Below are 23163 nucleotides of genomic sequence, written 5' to 3' on the forward strand. Positions count from 1 at the left end.
CCTGCAATTCTTTTCTGAACTCCTGGTAATTTCCCTTGACCATTAGTAGAGAGCGTAAGCTTGCAATAAATCTTTATACTCATTTGAACTGCCTGAATCTCCTGGTTTCCCCAGTACTTGACAGAGAGGAAATAGTAGAATGTCTTACTGCCTTACGTAAATTAGTTCCATCCTTTTCCTCTAACAGGGAAGCTGGAGAATCTTTGGCTGAAGAGAACAACAAAATAACAGCTTATTCAGAGCCTTTTTTCTTTCATGGATTTTTCACTTTTGACCAAGGAAGTCAGTAACAGGCTAATTTTAAGAGCCTCTCAATAACTGGTCAACCTGGCCATGAAAACCAAATACGTTTCACTCAAAAGAAATTACCAGCAATGACGAGACATCATTATCTCTTTCTCTGTTTTGAAGCCTTAAAGATTCTTTCGGTGGATGCTCCAATAATCCATGCATGGATGCTGGAGAAAACCATTCGGTGGATGCTCCAATTCTCCAGGCATGATGCTGGAGAAAACCTCCATCGTCCCAACAGGATAACGCAACAGTGTTTTTCTTAAAACACTAGACTTGAAGTGGGGGAATCAGCACATTGAATACTGCAGGCTTTGTATGGAGCCATTGGATTCCATCATGGAATGTCTCATAGACTGAAACATTCTGGCTTCCCTGGATCTTCAGGAGGCCGGTCTGCATATTTTGATCTACCCCTCTCACCACCAGATCCTCTGGTTAAAATGTTTGGAGAACTGTTTTCAAGATACTTTCTCCTTCAGCTTGACGTTGGTTCCTAAAACATTCACTCTTTACATTGGTGATGTTTCTGTGGGATTGGGGAATTCATGTTTATCTTTACCTAGATGATTTTTTTTCATGAGGTCTGTTTTAGCATCTGCTGAGTGAGACTATAACTTTGTGTTTGATCAGTCTGGGGATAGGAGGCAACCTAGAAAGACACAGCTTTTTCTTACTCATTTGGCATTTGAGTACAGTATTAAAAATTTAACTGCAGCCTGTATTTCAAAGAACAGGGGAGAAAAATAACCTTGTCAGATTGCTTTTACATATGCTAACTCTAGCTCATCTCTAGGAAGTCATGGTTGCAGGCATGGGTGAAGGATCATTCTTGTGTATTCCTGTTGGAACTTCTGCCATTTCTGAAGGAAATAGTTGTGAGGTCATGGAGTCACTGCCTGGCTGCTCTTTTTTTTAAAAAAATTCAAAAAGTTTTACAGAAAATTTTCCCCCCTTTCCCCCCACCTCCCCTCCCCCCTCCCTTCACAACCCCCGATTTCCCGGAACGAGCACAAGGTATAGTTAAAAATAAAACAAACATATGCTAAAAAAATTTCGACCCAACTTAATTATACCCCTACAATCATCAATTCCTAACTTCCCCCGAAAACACTCAGAAATAATACATCATAATCATTCAAAGACAGTCTGATAACTCTTAGTCTGATATCTACTTTGAATATAGTCAATCCATTTTTTCCATTCCTTTAAGTATCTTTCTTGCGTATTGTCTTTCAAAAAGGCTGATATTTTCGCCATCTCAGCCAAATTGGCAACTTTCAGTATCCATTCTTCTATTGTAGGTACTTCTTTTTTCTTCCAGTACTGTCCTATTAATAATCTTGCTGCTGTTATTAGATTTAAAATCAATTTCGTCTCAATTACTGTACAGTCCGTAATAATTCCCAACAGAAAAAATTGCGGCAGGAACTTTATCTTCTTCTTCAAAACATTTTGTAAAATCCACCAAATTTTTATCCAAAAGGCTTATCCAAAATATCCTTACAAGTCTACCAAATATGAAAATACGTAGCGTCATCACAATTACATCTCCAACATTTTGCTTGCATATCTGGATACATACACGATAATTTCTTAGGATCTAAATGCCATCTATAAAACATTTTATAAAAATTTTCCCTCAAATTCTGTGCCTGCGTGAATTTAACATTTCTAACCCAATTTTTTCCCCAAGTTTCCAATAATATTGGCTCCTGAAAATTTTGTGCCCACTTTATCATACAGTCCTTTACTAGGTCCCTTTCAGAATCTATTTCAAGTAACACATTATACAATCTCTTTATATGCTCCTGAGACTGACTTCTAATTTGCTTTACCAAATTTCCCTCGTTCTGCTCTATACCAATTTTCTGATTTTCCTTCCATCTAGCACGTAGTTGCTCATATTGAAACCAAGTATAATTTTTCCCTTCTTCTTTTAGTACGTGCAAAGATTTTAATTACAAATTACCTCTTTCAGTATACAAAAGATCTTTATATGTAATCATTTCCTGATTCTGTTCTATATTTATATTCTCTATTGTATATCTAGGACATGCTCACATAGGAACCTTATAATTTAGTTTATAAGAGTATTTTTTCCAAACACGCAGAAGAGCAGTTTTTAACACATGATTTTTAAAGGCCTTATCCACTTTTTTGTCATAAATTAAATATGCATGCCATCCATATAGCAAGTCATAACCTTCTATATTCAAAATTCTTTCCTCCGTTAAATTAAACCAATCACTTATTGCAGAGAGAGCAGCTGCTTCATAGTATAATTTAAAATTGGGCATTTTTAAACCTCCCCTTTCCCGAGAATCTTGAATTATTTTTATTTTAACCCTAACTTTTTTATCTTCCCATATAAATTTGTTAATTCCCTTCTGCCATTCCTCAAGATTCTTATCTTTCTTCATTATTGGTATCATCTGAAAGAGGAATAAAAATCTAGGTAAAACATTCATTTTAATAGCAGCTATTCTCCCCAGCAAAGATAATTGCAATTTTTTCCAAACAATCAACTGCTTCTGAACTTTTTGCCATAAAACCTCATAGTTATTCTTATACAATTTCACATTTGACGATGTAATATAGACCCCTAAATATTTAACCTTCTTTACAATTTCAAATCCTGTTATTTCCTCTAGTTTTTCTTTCTGTTGTCTGGCCATATTTTTTATTATCACTTTTGTCTTTTTCTGATTTACCTTAAACCCTGAAACCTTCCCATATCGATCAATTATTTCCAACAAAAATATACTAGAATTTATAGGGTTTGTTAAAGTAATCACCAGGTCATCTGCAAAAGCTCTCAGCTTATATTCATGTTGTCTAACTTTAATTCCCTCTATCTCCTTTACTTCTCGTATTTTATCCAATAATGGTTCTAGAGTTAAAATAAACAATAATGGTGATAAAGGACATCCCTGTCTTGTTCCTTTTGTAATCTTAAAAGGTTCTGTTAAACTACCATTAATTATAATCTGTGCTGTTTGCTCTCCATAAATTGCCCTAATTATTCTTGTAAAACCATCTCCAAATTGCATCTTTTCTATTAATTTAAATAAAAAATCCCAATGCAATCGATCAAAAGCTTTCTCTGCATCGAGAAAAATAAATGCTGCTGGAATAAAATTTTTCTTTTCTAAATACTCCAGTAAATTAACAATCTGCCTAATGTTATTCCTCATCTGTCTCCCTTTTATAAATCCAGATTGATCATTATGAATTCTTCTCTGCAAAATCAACATTAATCTGTTAGCTATTATTTTAACAAAAATCTTATAATCATTATTTAAAAGTGAGATTGGCCTGTAATTCCCAGGTTTAGAACAATCCTGTTCCTCTTTTGGTATCAATGAAATAAAAGAGGTTCTCCATGAGGGGGGAATTCCCCCTCCTAATTGTATCTGATTAAATAATTTCTTAAGTAGACCTAACATCTCATCCTGTAAATTCCTATAACTAACTGTAAGCCCATCTGTACCAGGAGTTTCCCCCATTTTTAATTGTTTAATTACCAAAATAATTTCTTCAGAGGTTATAGGCTGGTTCAGTTCATCCTTTTGTTCTAAAGTTAAATTTTTAACCTTATATTCCTTCAAATAATTATCAATATCCCTGTTCAATATATTATCTTTAAGATATAAATTTGTGTAATATTCTAAAAAAGCTTTTTTAATTTTATCCTGTTGATATCTCTCTTTGCCTTTATATTCTATTTTTTCTATAGTACATTGTTTTTGTTTTTTCCTTAAGGTGTATGCTAACCACCTACCAGTTCTGGCTGCCCTTTTTTAAGCGAACATCTCCATGATTTCAGCAGGGAAAAACTTTGTGGTTATGTGTTCCTCCAACAGTAGTAACTAGCTAGATCAGCTATCAGTGGCTTTATTTGTGCTGCAAAGCTGAGGGCTATGGCTTCTTCCATATGAACTTCCTGGAGTTCGAGGCCATTCATCTGGCTCTGCTTAGCGTCAGTCATCTTTTATACCAGGGGTGTCACACTCACGTTGTCATGGCGTTGTCACGTGATGTATTGGGACTTCCCCCCCACCCCCTTTGTTAAACTGGGCATGGGCGTGGCCAGCATGTGACGCATCCAGCCCACAGGCCGGGAATTTGACAGCCCTGGTCTATACCATTACCACATGCTCCTGGTGGAAACACCACAACCTACATACATATCTGACCTGAATAAAGTAGTAAGTGTAAGGAAGACCTCCAAATTATGATATCAGTGGTTGCATCTGATTTCTGTTTTGGTGGAGTACATCCAAAGTCTTTTCCACTGACGGCTGATTGCTTTGATTGTCCATTTGATCTTAGATAAGGATCACTATGAAGCTTGGGAAAACCTCTCTTTATGTCGCCAACTGAAAGCTGAATTATTTCTTCTGATTCTCCACACAGGCAGCAGCCGTGGAAGACATTAAGTCTTGAATGGCCTCCAAACCTGCTTTATACTTCATTTTTTCTATTGCTGTTCAGAATAATTAATTGCTGTTATTTCAACCTGTCATATTTCTGAACTTGAAGTGCCACATACGATTTTGTGCGTGCTTGTGAACTATTTCACCATTTATTTTATTTATTTATTTTATTTATTAAATTTTTATACCGCCCTTCTCCCGAAGGACTCAGGGCGGTTTACAGCCATAATAAAAAACAACAGCAATATACACATAAAACCATAATTAAAAAACTTCTTATACAAATGGCCGAATTAAAACATTTAAAATAAAACCCCGAATTATAGAATGTTAAAACATTAAAACTAATTAAAATCCTATTAAAATCCTATGCCAGTCCTGCGCGAACAAACAAATAGGTCTTCAGCTCTCGACGGAATTTATGCCTACTTAAGGCTATCCTTTATGCTTAAGGACCTTAGCTATGCCGAAGATCTTCATTTATGCATAAATGTATGTTTTCAGCATACATAGGGGTTGTGCCTCCCAACTTTTATTTTATCTAGGTTAAAAAGGACTAGCATGAGCTAGATGTGGCAAACTGTCAAGATTTATATTTTGGGTTTCACATTGTTTTATTTCAACAGCCATTGTTGTGGCACAGAGTAATTGTTTGCAACTCTCTGCAGGTGAATCTTGGTCTGCATAGTTCTTTTAAGTGCTGCTCTGCTGCTGTGTTGGTCAGGGCCACAACTTGTTCTACTAAGATTACAGCCATTTCGGTACTTTAGCCCTTGTCCCTAAGGTTGTCCTGTTAGACATTAGTAAGGCAGCTGCATGATCATTCATCTCTTCCGTTGTGCAGCATTACAGTTTAGATGTGTACAGCCTTGGCAGAATATATATATATTCCACATATATATGACAGTCAGAGAGCCAAAATAGTTTGCCCTTGCCACTTTTGGAAAAATTTTGGTAGATTCCAGCTGTGGATATCCTTCTCCCCTTTGGAAAAATAAACATTGGACTATCATTAAAGGTTTTTTTTTTATGCAGTTGGCAGAAGTATTCTACTCTTCCATGTCCATTTCCTTGTGAACATCAGGGCTTTTTACTCCGTCTTCTTACTAATCTTGGAATTCTCATGTTGTTTGATATTTCCATTGATAGGCTTCGAGATTGCTCTCTCTGTATATAGGGGCATCAAAGAATATTTGTTCCTGTCTGATGGAGTGAGTAGGAGAAGCAATTATAGAAAACCTCCCTCCATTGTAGGAAAAAAAGCATCACACTAAGTCAAATGTTCCATATATATTATTAATGTTTTACTGAAAAGTAAGAGATGTACTGTACCAGGATTTCCCAAGCTGTTTTCATGATCCTATCTTGATTTTTCTTTCTCTCTCTCTCTTTAATGGTATTAAAGGAACAGAGCTTCTAAGTCCCACATGTTCAGGGCTAAAATATTTGTAGGTGTATGTCCAGGCAATTACAATCCAAAAAAATACATCATGGATCCTATGTGATATGTGAGAAGAATTGAATGTATGATAAGATAAGATAAAATAAGATAAGCTAACCTTTATTGTGATTTTTTCTGTGAACACACTGGCATACATTAAAAAATGAAATTCTGATGCCCGCTCTCAAAAGAGGTGTATTGTGTGTGTACACACATATACTACACACACACACACACACATACTACACAAACACACACACACACACATACACACACACCCCAACCACAGACCATTTAGAACAGTGGTAGTCAGCCTGGTCCCTACCGCCCACTAGTGGGCGTTCCAGCTTTCATGGTGGGTGGTAGGGGTTTTGTCCAATACTGAAGCACTTTCCTTTTTTAAAATTTAATTGACTTTTTTAAAAAAAATTATAGCATTATTTAAAAACATTTTCATTAGGTTTTCATAAAATTCTCTGTGACAATTTAAATTTCTGAAAATATACTATTTGTATCGCCCGCGCATAAGTTTAGTTCATATTACGTAAATGAAACTAAATGGCGCTATAGTGCAACCGCAAACAAAAGAGCCTCATCCCAGACTAGCTCGCGCATCTCCTCCCACACCACCCAGCTGTAACAGACAAGCAGAGCTGGTAGCTGGCACCCAATCCACGATGTGCAAGAGGCACGCGCAGACGACGATACATGGCGCATTACTGTGGAACCGGTGGGCGGTTAGAAAATTTTACTACTAACAGAGATACAAAGTGGGCGGTAGATATAAAAAGGTTGACTACCCCTGATTTAGAATACAGAGCAGAAAAAAGAGACTTGAGATTTAACAAAGTTGATACTATATGGTATGAAGTTATTACAGAATCCCTTTGTTCTGCTTCGGATACTGCGAAGCCTCCTCCCAGAAGGTAACAAAGAAAACCGGAGAGGATGTGTTGTATCTCAGACAATATTGCAGATCCTGATCAAGTATTGCTTATATGCCATGTCCTGGATAGAAGATGATGAACTTCCAATAATCTTTTCTGCCGTCCTCACCACTCTCTGCATAGCCTTCCTGTCTATGGTGCAAATTTTGGACTCAAATGGAACTGCTATTGGGCATTCCTACATTAAATGTACTAAATGTGCTTTTGGAGATTCATATTCCCCAAATGATCACAAGCAATGATGCCCAGTAAAGAGAATATTTTTTTATTCTTTAACTATAAATAGCAAATCCCCAAATTAAGAATACCTCAGTTTATGGATAACCCATAGTTAAGTACAGAGCCTATTGTAGCAATAATTCAAGTTAAATACACAATGTTTCAAAATCATTACACAATACTAGTTACACAGTATTATACAATAATACTGGTTCTGATTTACATGCAAATTCAACTAAAGGGCAGATCTTGGGAACAGAACTGGGGACTACCTGTATTTTTCTTTCATGTTATGTTGGTTATAGACATAACAGTGGCACTGCTGTGTGATCTGGAAGTATATTAGGAAAAGAAAGCAACGTACAGATCAATTACTGTATATAAATATCTGTGTAAAAGATGCGCAGTATGAACTATTCTGTGAATGGTAGGAAATTGTGCTTGCCTAGAAAAATTCACTTAGGTGGCTTTGTTCCCTCTTCTAGTTGTTTCTGTTCCAGCTGCTACGTGGCCTAGCCTACTGTCACCGTCAGAAGGTGCTGCATCGAGACTTGAAGCCCCAGAATTTGCTTATTAATGAGAGAGGGGAGCTCAAACTAGCAGATTTTGGTAAGTATTATCAAATCCTTTTTTGATCTATATCCCAACAACCTTTGGGCTGACATGCTCTTCTTATTCTTGGTAACTGATGGCCTCGAGGCTAGGAGCAATATAAGAGGATTGAACCCGTTTTTTCATTCCCATCGCACTTCCAATGTTTGGCAATATATTACCAAATTTCACTGGTACAATTCTATCAGCTGTAACATAGTTTTAAAACAGGAGCAGGAGGAGGAGGAACCTCTCAAATCTTATTTTCTGCTCCATGGAAGGTTTTGCAAATACATTTCTGTGTTTTACAGGATTAGCCCGGGCAAAATCTATCCCCACCAAGACCTACTCCAACGAGGTGGTAACACTTTGGTACCGACCGCCTGATATTCTGCTGGGCTCGACCGAATATTCCACCCAGATTGACATGTGGTACGGATTCTAATATATGACTCCTTGAATGGTCTTTTTTTAAAATAGTTCCTAGGGTAACTAGTTAACATACTGTGTTAACACACTGTGGGGCACTCAATTCAATGATACCCAAATTCAAAAAAGTATTCCTAAATTTTAAAAACTGCACAAAATAATTTAGCTAATTATAGGTTTTCAGAAAATATGTTTTGCATTTTTTCCATCATCTTTGAAAAGGTTCAGGCTTTGTTCTTCCTGGCTTGTATGTGTTATGACCCATGCCCAAGTAAATAGTAGGGAACTCTACATGGGGCTCCCCTTGAAGTGCGTCCGGAGGCTTCAGTTAGTCCAGAACGCAGCCGCGCGGGTGATAGAGGGAGCTGCACGCAGCTCCCATGTAACACCTCTCCTGCGCAGGCTGCACTGGCTACCTGTGGCCTCTCGGGTGCACTTTAAGGTGTTAGTCACGACCTTTAAGGCGCTCCATGGCTTAGGACCTGGGTACTTACGGGACCGCCTACTGCTACCACATGCCTCCCACCGACCCGTACGCTCTCACAGAGAGGGACTCCTCAGGGTGCCATCCGCCAAACAATGTCGGCTGGTGGCCCCCAGGGGACGGGCCTTCTCTGTGGGGGCCCCCACACTCTGGAACGAACTCCCCCCCGGGCTTACGCCAGATATCTGACCTTCGGACATTCCGTCGCGAACTGAAAACATATCTCTTTATTCGCGCGGGGCTGGCTTGAATGAAATTTTAAACTTAAATTTTTAGCAATTTTAATGGGGTTATTGGTTTTATGGTAAATTTCTTAAATTTTTCAGGCTCATTTAATAAGTTTTTAACTGATTTTAATTTTGTATATTGTTCTTTGTTGGTTTTATTCTGCCTGTACACCGCCCTGAGTCCTTCGGGAGAAGGGCGGTATAAAAATCAAATAAATAAAATAAATAAATAAATAAAATAAACTCAGTCAGTCAAACTTTATTTGAACAGCTGAGAATTACTTCATTCTCAGCGTAATTCAACTAAATTAAAGCAAATTCCTCCCAACACAATTCCTCAATCCTATCACCAACCTTGGTCCAATTAGGCAAACTGCCAAAGGCCTTTCTTGGCAAAAGTTCAGAAGACACCGATACAAAATAAATGCAACAAGACGAAGCTATCAATGTTGTTTTCCGGCAAAGAGCCCAAATGCTGTTTCTGGTCTTTTAAGCCTTATGAGAGGGGCCAGTCATCTCTTGGCCGTACTCCCGAGTCGTCCTCTTTGCTTGAGCTGCTCTTGCCTTCTGGCAACTCTTCTCATGCGTGCATTAGGAACAGGCTCCTCCTGTTCCTCTGCCTCACTATTGTCAGTCTCTGGAGGCTCTGGAGTCCGCACCTCACTCCCTGATGGCCCAGGCCTCCAACGCAGAGCCCTCATCCGGGCCTTCCCCAGCCTCCAGGACTGGCCCACGCTCTTTCTCAACCTCATTACTATCCGAGTCTGTTGCCAGTTCCACAGGCTGCTGGCGGACCACAACAGTATGCAGAACTGAGGCTCTGTGCCTTGTTCATTAATAAACACACACTCTAAACCACTTAGAGTTCAGGAAGGAAATTGTTGCAGAACAGAAAAAGAGGATTGAAGCTAGAGTGAAGTGCTAAACGCACAGCTGCTGATTCCCTAAAGCAGTTAACCTCAGTTTGGGTCTCCCCAATTCCAGTTAACTCTTCCTCCAATAGAGTATAAGTGGTCCTTGCTTAACAACCATTTGTTCAGTGACTGCAAAATTATGATGAACAAGTGGTAGACTGGTCTTTATGTTGGTCACTGTGTCTTTGCGATCTGGGTGCTTGGTTGCTCAGCTTGCAGTTATGACATTGCAGTGTCCCACGGTCACATGAATTTGTGACTTTTTTTTGCCAGGGGAGAAGCAAGTAGATGGTTGCAAATGGCAGCCAATGTGTTATCCTCATCTAACAACTTGCAATGATTTGCTAAACGATGGCAAGCAGAAGTGCCAGAATTTCTGTCACTAAGTGCATTCACATGATGTCGCTCTTCGTGACCACGCTGCTTAGTGACAGAAATTCCATCTCAATTACCATCGTTAGATGAGGGCTACCTCTAGTGGTTTTTAAACTGCAGTGTGGGGCTTTCAGGAAGCAAAGCATCAGTGTTATAAAGCAGAGGCTCTTTCTGGCAGACAAGTCAATTTATTCACCTGGATTGATGTTTACCGTAATATATAGGTGATAATATTTAATGTTCTGAGGAGGACAATAATTTGTGGCTCGCTGGTTCTGTCAGCATGGTCTTTACTGGTGAGCAGTGCAAACATTCTTAGAATGCCTCTGCTGCATTCCTCAAGGAACATGGATTGACTTTGTAGAGATGAATTCAGTGCTCTGTTTAAAATCCTAAGTGTATTTTCGGATATTTTCAAAATTCCACATATTTTTTTCCATGGCTAAAGGATTTGCTGGTGACATCACCATTTCCCAAGGGATGCCCAGTTGGGGATTCCTTTCATGTCCTTGTGAAATTGCCCACCGAAATGGTACCCATTAATCTACTTACAGTTGCCCGCTTTCAAACTGCTGGGTCAGCAGGAGCTGGAGTATGTGATGGGAGCTTACCCCGCCCCATGGCAGCAGCCAGTCTCGAACGTGAGACTGCTAATTTGTCAGCCCAGTATTCTAACCTTGTGAGCAACCACACATGGGTCATTAGAAACATTAATTGCTCCTTTTTTTAGCAGAATGTACAAATAGATTTAACACCCCCCCACCCACCCCCGTTTTGATGTGGACTTTTATCAACGACTAGCACGTGTGTGCGAGGGGAACCTTTACCTTTTATTATATATTTTAAGGCAGATTTTTAGAAAGATAGTTTCAAATGTCAAAATCATTGGCTGACCAGCAAAATCCGGTCATAGAAATGTTTTGTCGGTCTGCAAGTGATTTCGTTCAATCATCACAGCAGACAAAAGTTGTAAAAAGTTAGGAACTCTAATTGATAGCAGAAAGTTAAAGTCCATTTTCTCCGTGCTGATATTGAAATCTGCCTACCTTTCTCCACAGGGGTGTGGGCTGCATTTTCTATGAAATGTCCACAGGGCGGCCTCTCTTCCCAGGCTCCACAGTTGAGGAGCAGCTGCATTTCATTTTTCGGATATTGGGTAAATATCTGCCAAGGTTGCATTGCTGAGAAATCAATGAAGAAATGGGAAGCAGAGGAAAGGAAGACCATCAGACAGGTTGATCTGTAATTTAATAACAGAGGTTAAGAGTTTCTTCAGGGATACCAATTAAAAACGCCATAAGAGAATCAAAGGCGCAAAGTACATTTTTTAAAAACACTCCCAGATCAGCCTGTCTGTCACTAAAAAAAAAATTGTCGCTGACCTCACTTGGAATTTGAAAGACACAATTCAGAAGAAGAAAAGGAGCTTGGAACAAAGGGGAGGGGGAATCATCCCTATCAGCTGGCGTGAAAACTATCCAGGAGAAGGAAAGTCCCATATCTTGGCCATGCTGCTGAAATGATCTTGTTTCTCATCTTTTTGCTACTTTCATGTGATATGAAAATTGGAAGTGCCTTTTTCAAAAAACTCCTTTTCAGAATTCTGCTTCTTCTCTGTTGCCAGGGACACCCAATGAAGAGACATGGCCTGGAATCCTGTCCAATGAAGAATTCCGAGCGTATAACTACCCCAAATACCGTTCAGAGGCCCTGATCAACCACGCCCCAAGGTGAGTGTCGGCCTGTAGTTCAAATCTGGTGGCTTTTGATGGGTGACAAGCTACTTTAGTCATCTCATAAAAGAGAAGGAGAAAGATGGCTGCATCCTCAGAAGAGTTGGGATAGGACATCCTGGACTGGACAATTTCACATAATCCTTTCAACCATTAAGAATGGAGACTTCTTTAAGAAGAAGAAAAGAGACATATGGACTTGTTGTGCAGCCATAGGTAGCTTTTCTTGCTTTCTCCCTCTCATTGTGGAAAGAGTAAAGATAGCCCATGGATCAGGTCCTCCCAGGATCTTGTACTGAAGATATTTCCTGCTTAGTTGCTCTTTTTTTTCAGCAGAGATGTAGGCAAAGAGTTTTGCCTGGGGTACCTTCTCTGTTGAATTCCAGGCAAGACCCAAATACACGGGTGTGAGTTGCCAGGATGCATCAATGAGCATTTGGTTAAAATCTTTGTGCTTTATTGGAAAGAAAGGGGGATTAAGAAGATCTTTGTTTAGGCCTTGGCTCCTGTGGGTGCCGTTGACTTTTTGGTGCAGTTCCAAATAACTACTTGACTTAGGGACATGAACTATTTTACATCTTCAGATGTTGGAAAGACATTGGATAGCAGCATCAGTGTCAGAGAATAACAGTCCCAGGAAGCAAAGCCTCAGTTCTCCTCGGGAAATTAATGAATCTGACCTTTTTTTTCTCTCCTAATTGTACAGGCTAGACAATGATGGGGTTGACCTTTTAGGAAAGCTGCTGCAGGTGAGCAGTTGTTCGTTTTATTTTTTATTTTATTGGAGAGTTAAGGTTTTGAGGTCTCTGACTTTTTCTTTTAGGAATCCTAAACTCCTTAACATTCCTTTCCCATCCCTAAGCAGTGGAAAAATCTTCCCTGCCACGGCAAGCAAGCAACAATCAACTCATTAACAAATAGAGATCATATAAAGAAAGTATTGTCTTGTTGTCCCCAAAGAATAAATGCACTGGACAAAATGGGCTACCAATTAGGACCTCAAGTGACCTCAAGTAAAGCTGCTTATCTTCAAGGACTGTTGCAGAGCTATTCTTTGGGAATGTCTGCACTTACGTGCATACACACAAAAACAAAAAATTCCAAAGTGGAGTACATTAAAAAGAATCCCATCAAGTGGATCCATCATAGAGCAGGTGTTCCTGCAGAAATAATTCTGCTTTGTTTGCCTTCATTCCTGTGGGTGCTAATATGGCAGGTGACTGTAGATGGAGAAGTAGAAGAGTTTTTGAACGCTATGAGTTTCAGCCCCTCTGCTTGTTTTGCAGGTCATTGCTGGCAGGGTTTTATTCAGTTGTCTCTTGGTCAAAATAGGTGAAACCTTTGATCCACTAATTCAAATATTTTGCGTTAGGCATTGATTGGCAGTCCTTCATATACAGCCCCTTTGGGTTGTTTGCAGCCTGCCTAGAAATGTGTTTAAAAAAATTGTGCAGTATGTAGTTGAGACTTGATTAGAAATATTTTACAATTCACAGTAATCTTGTAACTGAAGATAGTTAAAATCCTTCGGCTTTTCTACCCAGTTTGGTCTACTTGTTAAGGCCAAAAAGTAGGAGACTGATTTCAAGTCCCGCCTTAGTTATGAAAGCCGACTGGGTGACCTTGGGCCACTCTGTCAGCTCAATTCACCTCAGGGGGTTATTGTGGAGAAAATAGGAGGAGGAAAGTGTGTTAAATTATGTTCACCACCTTAAGTTATTTGTAAAAATAATAAAGGTGGGATATTAATCAAAACAACATACATTGCACATTCCTTGCATTCTGGATCAGCACTTCAGTTTGTTCTGAGTTTTCTCTTGTCATAAGCATTGGGAAGAGGAGATAGCGGTATAGATGCTTGTGTTTTGATGTTATGGGGAATTTTTTATACTATTTCCTTTTTTGAGATTTGGGGCACAATTTAACCTGTGATTCCAACAATGTAATAATTTTTGGTGGGGGGGGGGGCGGATTAGTGGCCATCATCGAACCACTAAGATTGATCTCTTTTCTATTCTCTGTTTTTTCTCTCCCCAAATGCAGTTTGAGGGCAGGAAGCGGATCTCTGCAGATGAGGCTATGCGTCACCTGTTCTTCCACAGTCTGGGAGAGCGGGTCCTCAAACTTCCAGACAGTAGGTGCAGGCTGAAGAGGGAGGGAGGCCAGAGATGTCGTTGAGTGAATGAGAACAAGGTTAAGAGAAGGGCATGTGATGCAAACACAAAGTGGATGATAAAATGACCATGAATTCATTGGCATGCTATGACCAGTTCTTGCCATGAATGACATCTCCATTCACTTCTTTTAACTTCTCAGTTCCATCTGTTACAATGTAGTGGTTAACTGGAGAGGATGTTTTCATTGATGGGCTAAGAATTTAAGGGCACCCATGCTCTTTTTGCAGTTATTTTGTTACTCAATACATCTAGTAGGTTAGTGTAATACATTGCTAAAGGCCGGAGGGCAAATCTGATCAGTTGCTTTAGCATATAAAAGTTACCTTCATACTTCCTGTCAATTCAGAATCACAAAAGACAGAAGATCTAGATCGGGGTGTCAAACTCAATTTCATTGAGGACCGATCAGGGTTGTGTCTGAGCTTGGAGGGCCGGGGGCTGGGTGGCCAGGGGTGGGTGTACTCATAGTGGGCATGGTATTCAATTACCTTTGCTACCGGTTCGCAAATGTGAGTGCATGCGCCACCTTCGTGCATGTGCAGGACCTTCTGCACATGCGCAGAGCGTCAAAAACAGATGTGATTATGTCCGGACGGGTGAATGGAGCCTCCTGCCGCTACTGCTACCGGTTCACCCGAACAGGATATAACCGGCTGAATGCCACCACTGATGTGGTCGTGGTTGACATTTGACACAGGCTCAAGATGCTCTTTTTCCCTTTTTTCTTTCCACAGTTCTTTCCTATAACCATTTTCCTATCTCTTCTACCAGGTATTACGGGCAAACATTTACTGCTTATTCTTCATACTCCACTAAACTTTTTATTTCTAAATTTATATCCGAGAGTTTAATAGTAAATAATAATAATTTGAAATATAACTGCCAAGTGATTTTAATGTTAGGGTCCTATGTGCCTTAACCAGGGGTGAAATTAAAAAATTTCCCTTACTGGTTCTGTGGGCGTGGCTTGTGGGGGGAGGTCATGTGACTGGGTGGGTGTGGCCAACTGAACATCACTTACATCAAGGGCCTCTTCCCCGGCCCCTCCCCTCCCAGCTACTCCTTGTCGCGAATGCCAAGAAAATGGGGAAGGGAATATTTCTGCCTACCATCCTTCCCTCAGCTATGCTGAGATTGAGGAATGGATGACAGGCAGGAAAATCCCCTTTCCCATTTTCCTGCCTTTCACAAAAATGGCTCCATTCCAGCTGCTCTCCCTGTCCCCCTCCCTCCTGGGGACTACCTTAAAAGGACAGGCTGCAGCAGCTCCGTTCTGAATGGAGGGAGAAAAGTTAGCATTCTCTCTGCTGCATTTAACATTAAATTCTGTGGAATATTGAGTGGTCGGAAGAGGTGAGCCGTGACCGGCCAGGCATGGGTGGGGCCAAGGAGGAGTAATTACTACCGGTTCGGTGAACTGATGCCCATAATCCCTAGCGGTTTGCCAGAATCGGTACAAACTGGTAGGATTTCACCCCTGGCCTTAACAATAAAATTGCCCTAAATCTTAAATACGACTTTGATTTCACTTTTCAGAATTCCCCACATTTTTTAGGTCAGTGCAACTCACTTGTTCTTCAGGGTGCTAATAATTGGATATAGGTTTTTTTTCCCAGTTCTTTCAACCCTATCCAAAAAGTTGCAGGCATGTAACTGCTGATAACTTGGTTTCCAGTTGTGTGTGTGTGTTTACACTTTTGTAAACGCCTTTGCTTCCCTTCTCCCAAATACAATGTTTCTGTTCTGAGCAGATTTTCTTCGTTGAAAGTACTGTCTGAAGAGTGGCCATTTAATTCCAAAATGGTTGGAAAATAAATTTCTTGGAACCTCTGCCTTGTAATGTTTTATAAAGGTTACTCAAGTGTATTGTTTGTATCATTTATCAGCTTCCAGGTGATAAAGATCTGATCAGATGCTCAACCCAAGATCAATGATCCTGAAATTTTGTGCTGTTTTAGGGATATGTTGAAAAATTGTCCTGCAAGACTATCTCGGGAGGCTCACATGCAGCCCGTTTTTCGCCTCCCCGGCCTCCAGAAGCACTCTGCCAGCCAAAAACAGGCCCCATGGAGGCCCTGTGAGACCTCCACACGGCCTATTTTTGGCCAGCAGAGTGCTGCTGGAAGCCATGGAGGCCAAAAATGGACTGCATGCGGCCCTCATGCAGCCCATTTTGGCTGGCAGAGGCACGACAGGCTAGTTCTTTGATATTTCCAGGCCGGCCCCGCAGGCTACATCTGCCCCCCCCGGGCCTTGAGTTTGACACCCCTGAGCTAGATGTTTACCATTTGACTCTCTGGCACATTGTATGAAGGGTGTTTTCCTTAGACTTGCATCTCACTGACACTGCTTTGTGTCTTTCTTTTCTTCTCCTGTAGCAACATCAATATTTGCACTAAAGGAGATTCAGTTACAGAAAGAGACTGGGCTGAGATCTGCTTCCCTGCCTGAATCAGGTGAGAAGTGGTTGTCGAGTAATTCTGCCAACAGGAGTCCCTCCGCTTTTTCGTTAGCCCTCAGTTTTGAATAAAAGTCTCTTCCTCCCCCTGAATGGGTGGCCCACATTTCTTGGTACTGAAAGGGCACCTTGATAGTCCCTTCCTATCTCCAAGCAGTCTTTTCCCATCTCCCTGCTTAACACTACATCTGTGTGTGTGTTGGTTATCAACCACTCTCACCCCTCCTATAATAAGTAGCAACCATGTTGCAGTTAGTGGACCCTGAACTGTAGCCACCAGACCAGATATCTGTGCCCCATCCACTTCCATTCATACGTCTTCCTGTTCTCATCATCATGAGTTGGCACCATCCCCTCTCTCAGTCACCCTGACTAGAGTCTTCCTGGCAACTCTGTTTCAGAACTGACTGAGTCTTTTTAGGTCAGGGCATCCCCAATTCAAAGTTTTCCCCATGAGTTCAAATCTAAAGAAATTTGGGATCAGAAGTAGGGAAAGTGGAGCAAAATGATGAAGGGAGGTGGGGAAGGAACCAGGAGTCAAAAAGCATGTGGCTTTGGAACCTTATGATCTTGAGGCTGAGTTGCAATTGGATTGAAATGCCCTTGTTTAAAACCCAACTTCGTGATGCTTTTGTCAGGCGGTGTTAGGCAAGCTGCACTTTCTAGCCCACAGTTCTTCCATCCATAAAATGGGGCTAAAAATATTGGACCTACCTAATGTGTCTGCTTCATCAGATTGCTGAGAGAAGGTGAAATTTGCATCCATATTACACACACACACACAAAATGTAGTTCCAGATTGCTCAAAGCATTATGACAAGGCTGAGTATTACTATGAGACAGGGAGACGCTACTGTCGTGTCCCACTCCTCCGCTGACGGCTGGGTCAGGGAAATCCGAATCAGGCGTGCCTCTGCAGCTCTGCCAAAGTCCTAGCAAAGTCCTCAGGGCAGGCAGGAGATCAGAAAGTGACTTCAGCAAGATATGTTTAGACTTTGCCTGACTCAGAGAATGCCAGAAAGCAGATCCTTTATATAGGCCATGGGGTGTGGCTCCATGACTCAGCACTTATCCAGGCCTGCCCCTCCCTTCCTTCTGTTGCCTCCGCCTATCAAGTCTTCTGACGCGAGGGTCACTCCAGTCGGCAGCTGTTGGTAATAAACCTTCCTCAGGCTCACATGCTGTGGAGGAGGGAGAGGGATCTAGTTGCTCCGTTTGCCTGGGCATGGAGCCAGAGCTGGGGGCTGGAGGTATTTCTTCTTCTTCAGCCTGTCTGGGCATGGAGCCAGGGCTGGGGGCTGGAGGTATTTCTTCTTCCGTGTTCGGAAGCAGATAAGAAGACCCCGGCTGAGGTGAGCTACCAGGTTGGGGAGGAAACCTTCAAAGGAATCTGGGGGAATGTTACTGGCATCACATCCTCTAAAACAGTGTTTTTCAAACTTGGGCAACTTTAAGTTGTGTGGGAATTCTGGGAGTTGAAGTCCAAACAGCTTAAAATTGTCAAGTTTGGAAAAAAAAACGCTGATCTAGAAGTTGGGGGAAGGCACAAAATGCATTCTATCTATAACACTTTTGCTGTTTCCCTACAGTGAATGGTCAGAATGGACGACCAAGCCTGCTGCTTTGAAGCCTACAGTTCTGGGTTGGCAAGGGTAGAAAGAAGCCAGGTTTCTCCCCCCCACCCCCACCTCCACCCCACGGACTGTCTCCACTGGTGGCTTCTTGGTATTGAACTATGGCCTGAGAACCTGTGCTGGGAATTTGCTGGGCCAAAGGTTGGGGGGCCCTGGAACTGAGGAGAAAATGACCGCTCCTGGCATCAACAAGCCAGCCACCAATTCTCTGTGCCGCTGGGACGGACTCTCCCTCCCTCCCTCCCTCCCTCTCACACACATGGTGTTTCATTTTATTTTTTAAGTTTTATTTTTTCAATGCAATATTATAAATATTATATTTACAAATATCTATACAGAGAGAGAGAGAGACACCCCCCCCCACCCTATCCTCTCCAGTAATGGGGAGTGTACAGTATTAACTATGAGGGAGCCAATCCCCTCCCTATCTCATCCCAGTAGTGGGCCAGGTGGAAGGAGGAGAAGCACTGGGGCCAGAGTAGTTCCATCCTTTGCACTCCGTAATCTAGGAATCGATGGGATTGGGGTAGTTGTTAGTATTTAGGATGAATGAGCGGACTCCTTCCCAGCTATAATCACTGTCTTTGGACGTGGCGGGGGCTCTGTTTTCCTGGCCTAAACGTGTATTTTGAAATCCAGGGGAGGACCAGGCAACCAGGTGTCCTCTGAGAATTCTCCAAATCTTTGGAAAGATGGTCCTTCTTTTCCTGTCTTCTTTCTTACTGGGACTTTCTGGCTGCAAGGGCGCCCTCTTTCCAAACCCCTTTTTGCTCAGCTTTGGAGCTGCTTCCATCTCCTCCTCACACCAAAGTGGAGTCTCCTTTTTGATCCCTTGGGTCTTGACTGGTGCCTCGCCTGGGCTTGTGCTTGGTTAGTGCTCTCAATCATAGCTTAGCTCCTGTTCATCTGTTACGGCTCTTATATTACTTGCTTGGTACTCAGGGTTTGCATTTCTTCCATTGCCTTTCCAGACGCAGTCCACTGACTTCTAATCCAGGCACAAAGCATCAGATATTCTAGTAGGCCTTGTGTAGGATGGTGGATCCAGTTCCCAGTGGATTGTGCCTTGTTCTTTCACCCCTGTTCTTTGTTTTTTATGTATACTACAGTTCCTAGGTGATCATGATTTGTAGCTTGTCTTAACATTTCTTACAGCCAAACAACTATGTTAGAACGGGCCCATCGAGATATTTCTCCGATGCTGTGTTTTATTTTGGTATGAAAACCTTGGCACTTTCCAAAAATTTTGGGCAACACCGCCCCTCATCCTCAGTCAGCAGGATCAGCAGTTTAGGAATATGGAAGTAATCATCCAAAACATATGTAGGGCTATAAAATGCCAACCTTTATTTGGTCTTCATGCAAATCATTTGCCTTGGCTCAGTGCTGCTTAGATTTTCACATCAGTTCCTACAATTTTCACCCTGTGGTTATCATTGTAACAATTTACAGTAGCAGTTTCTTAGTCCTTAGTTGTGTAGATTACATAATTTCCATTAATTCCCATTCTGTTTTTGAATCCAAAGTAAACCAGAACAGAACACCTGTTCTGCAGTTAGCCACTCCAATTACCTCTTCTACCATTGGGAATCAGAGATACTTAAGAGGCAGTGGGCCCTTTTCCCCAGCTGTGTCTTCACTGGTTTCAAAGATTGATCAACTCCTGTCTGTGCTTCTTCTGGAGCAACTCGCCCCTTTTGCTTTAACCACCATCCCTCCAAAACTATCTGCTTTTTGGATGGATTTTCTGGTCTTTACTCAGACGACTCTGATGCCCTTTCCTTCTGCTCTGTGTATTGCAGTCTTTAGAGATTCAGCTCTGTATGCCAGAGCCTTCAATATTTAGACAAAAAAAGTCTCCATGGGACCTGCCTGTGTATTTTCACTGTTTGGGCTCCCTCTGCTTCCAATTCTCCTACAACTAGGAGAGCTGATTTACAGGAAGAGGGAAATGCCCCACAGTGTCACAGCTCCCCAGGCCAGGACTGTTCCTTTGAGCTCAGGGCACAGAAACTTTGGTGCACAGAACTGAAGGTGGGGTGGGGGCGAGATCCATCTCCTAGAGTTTGTGCTCCAGAGGTATTAGACAAGGCGGTACCAATTTTTGCTGTTTGATCACAGCCTATATATATGTATGCGTGCGTGCGTATGTCTGTGTATATATATATATGTACATATGTAACCATTTTTATATGCAGCATGAAGCGCTTATAAGGTTCCAAGATCTTCCCTTGATGAGAGCCATACGATGAACTGTTCTAGTTACTGTTACAACGCTCAGGCAACTTAAAAGGATTTCTGAAAATGCCTACAGAGATGTAGCCTACCTTGTGCCCTGGGATGCAAGGAGTTTGTGGTGCTGGTGACCTCTTGCCTTGGCATTCAGATGCTGCATGTAATGGGGACATCTGGGGGAAAAAAAAATAGCCTACATTACTTTGCCCAGCATTAGCCTCTGTGCATAGGTTGAAAGTAACCAGCGCTCAGCTCAGGGGATAAGAAGGTTGTGTTTACACAGGCATCCTAATAAGCAGGAAGGACCAGCCTCTTTCCTTCAACCTAGTGAATATCCACAGGTCCTTTTTAGCCCAATAACCTGCTTGCATGATCCTTCCCTTAGTTACTGCCTACTGGGTTTTTGACTATGGCCTCCCAGGTCCTTTCTTTGGTCTCCTCTTTCAACCGCACCTTAGAATCAGAAACCTCTAGTTCTGAAATCTCTAGATCATTTTCTTGTCCCTTCTAATCAGAGTTCTCGCCTTCCTCCCTGGAACATGTCTCTGAAGCGCTCTGGACCTAGTGGTTCAAAAAGTTTCTCTGCCTCAAAACTGACCTGTCCTTAGTAGGTCTGAAATGAGGTCATACTTCCAGCAGGAACTCAACAATCATAATATGTATGTTTTGTTACTTCCATTCTTGCAGACATAATTTGTCAATACAATATACAGCACCAGACTTGGTTTGCTGTCAGAATCTTGATTGTAGAGGTATAGTGAGTCTATAGCTGAGGTTGCTCAGTTGAAAATCCTGCTCTTAGAGAACATATAAGGAGTCGTCAGAAAAGCTGGAGAGATCAGGAGACAGTTTAACTAAGATTTACTCAATGCAGTGTTGAATCATAGGTAACACAAACTGTGGATTCAGACCCCACTTGAGACCATAGTTTTAAGGGCTGATTTGCTGCATTCTTTATCCATTGTTAATCTGAACAGACCTCTTGACCCTAGTGAAGGACCACAAACCATAGCTGATTAAGTATTGAATCTGTATGGGACTGGCAGGAACTCATATTACGCTGTGGTTGAGTAAATTAATGGAGAAATATGGCCAAGATATACAGGGCTACCTATGCGGAAGGGATCCAGAATCTAATCTGGTTTTACTTCATGGAATTCCCATTCTCAGTCTTTGCTGAAAGAGAAGAAATGAGGTTGTAGAATATGGAAAAATGTAGCCGAGATGTAATACATGAGGTATTCTCCAAACATAAATGACTTTATTGAATTTTCAGGAATTTGGGGGAGTGTGAGTTCAGAATAATGCTGAGAATTTGGGAGCAGTTTAAGTCCTAAACTGAGGATTCAGAATTCTCAGAAGTGACAGCAGGAACAAATGCCATCCACGATGGCTAAACCAGTTTGCTTATAGTATGGATATATTCTTAATACAATCCATTATGAGAGCCTTTAGGTGAGAAGAAAACTGAATATGTTCTGTTGGATAATGAATGTACAGAGGATTTGGATGTTGCTTTGAGGAGGGTGGGGAAGGGCAGAACCTCAAAATTTGTTTCTAGACTGGAGACAAGCAACCAACCTCTTCTTGCAGGAAACAGAAACCCAGGAATGGATAATCATTAACATATGGAATGGACTATCTCCATGGGCCTCCCCCACCTCAATCCTGCTTCCCTCCACATCAGTGGAGGAGATACGGAGTTTCAGCTCTCCTAGTATGGAAGAAGAAACTCTATTGTTGTACATAACTTGAATTGGGGGAGGAACTTTCTGTTTCAAAGATCATTTATAGAAGAAAAATCCCTAAGGAACAAAATGAACAATCTTTTCTCTCCCCCCCTCATGCTCTGTCCACCTTCTTTGGGGTTAATTAATGCACCATATCCAAATGTATGGAACTGATTAAAAGTCTCCAACAATTTTCAGTGTATGCTGTGTTGTATTTAATCTTGAGTTGGGATTAAGGGATTTTTTTCCTTCAGTAGAAGAGGAAAACCTTTGATTCCCTATTAGGTATTTTCTGCTGCTACTGATAACTTCCAGATGCTCAGTTCATATCAATAGGCACTGCAAAGCACTTTCAGATTTCTCGGGGGCAAACCATGGAAATTACATGCTGACTCACAAGCAAGTTTGCTCATTGATGAGGCTTTGACAAATCCTCCAAATCAGGATTTTGCCTTCATGAAGTGCCAGCCAGTTGACTGTTGCCAGATTAGATAACAGTCTTCCATGAAGAATATCGTATTATCAGTATACATCAAAAGATCCACTGGAAAGAAGCTTGTCCTGCTGAAAAACATAATTTCTGTTCATACATGTCATGGGACATCTGGGGAAATGAGTCATTTTGAGGTGAATATAGTTTTCTGTGACCCAACATGGCTTATTTATTTATTTATTATTTATTTATTCACATTTTTATACCGCCCTATCTCCCAAGGGACTCAGGGCGGTGTACAGCCTGGTAAAAAACATAAATACAGAATAAAACATCAATTAAAAGACTTATTAAATAAGGCTGAATATTTAAAAATAGCAATAAAAATAATAAAACCCCGTTAAAA

General features: G+C 41.3%; 1 protein-coding gene across 5 annotated transcripts in view; it reads left to right on the plus strand.

The window, feature by feature from the left end:
• The window catches only part of CDK16 (cyclin dependent kinase 16), an 83644-nt gene extending 61127 nt beyond the window's left edge, over nucleotides 1–22517 (plus strand). For 4 of the 5 annotated variants that reach the window (XM_058170588.1, XM_058170591.1, XM_058170590.1 and 1 more), the window contains 8 exons: nucleotides 7823–7946; nucleotides 8240–8360; nucleotides 11416–11513; nucleotides 11982–12087; nucleotides 12797–12839; nucleotides 14134–14224; nucleotides 16646–16723; nucleotides 18315–22517. In XM_058170588.1, the coding sequence (XP_058026571.1) occupies nucleotides 7823–7946; nucleotides 8240–8360; nucleotides 11416–11513; nucleotides 11982–12087; nucleotides 12797–12839; nucleotides 14134–14224; nucleotides 16646–16723; nucleotides 18315–18352 (699 nt within the window). In that variant the 3' untranslated portion in view covers nucleotides 18353–22517. The remainder of the gene's footprint in view (nucleotides 1–7822; nucleotides 7947–8239; nucleotides 8361–11415; nucleotides 11514–11981; nucleotides 12088–12796; nucleotides 12840–14133; nucleotides 14225–16645; nucleotides 16724–18314) is intronic. The other variant, XM_058170589.1, reaches the window with a different exon arrangement.
• The last annotated feature ends 646 nt before the right edge of the window (nucleotides 22518–23163 follow it).

This window comes from Ahaetulla prasina, chromosome 2, assembly GCF_028640845.1.
Source record: "Ahaetulla prasina isolate Xishuangbanna chromosome 2, ASM2864084v1, whole genome shotgun sequence".
NCBI lineage: Eukaryota > Metazoa > Chordata > Lepidosauria > Squamata > Colubridae > Ahaetulla > Ahaetulla prasina.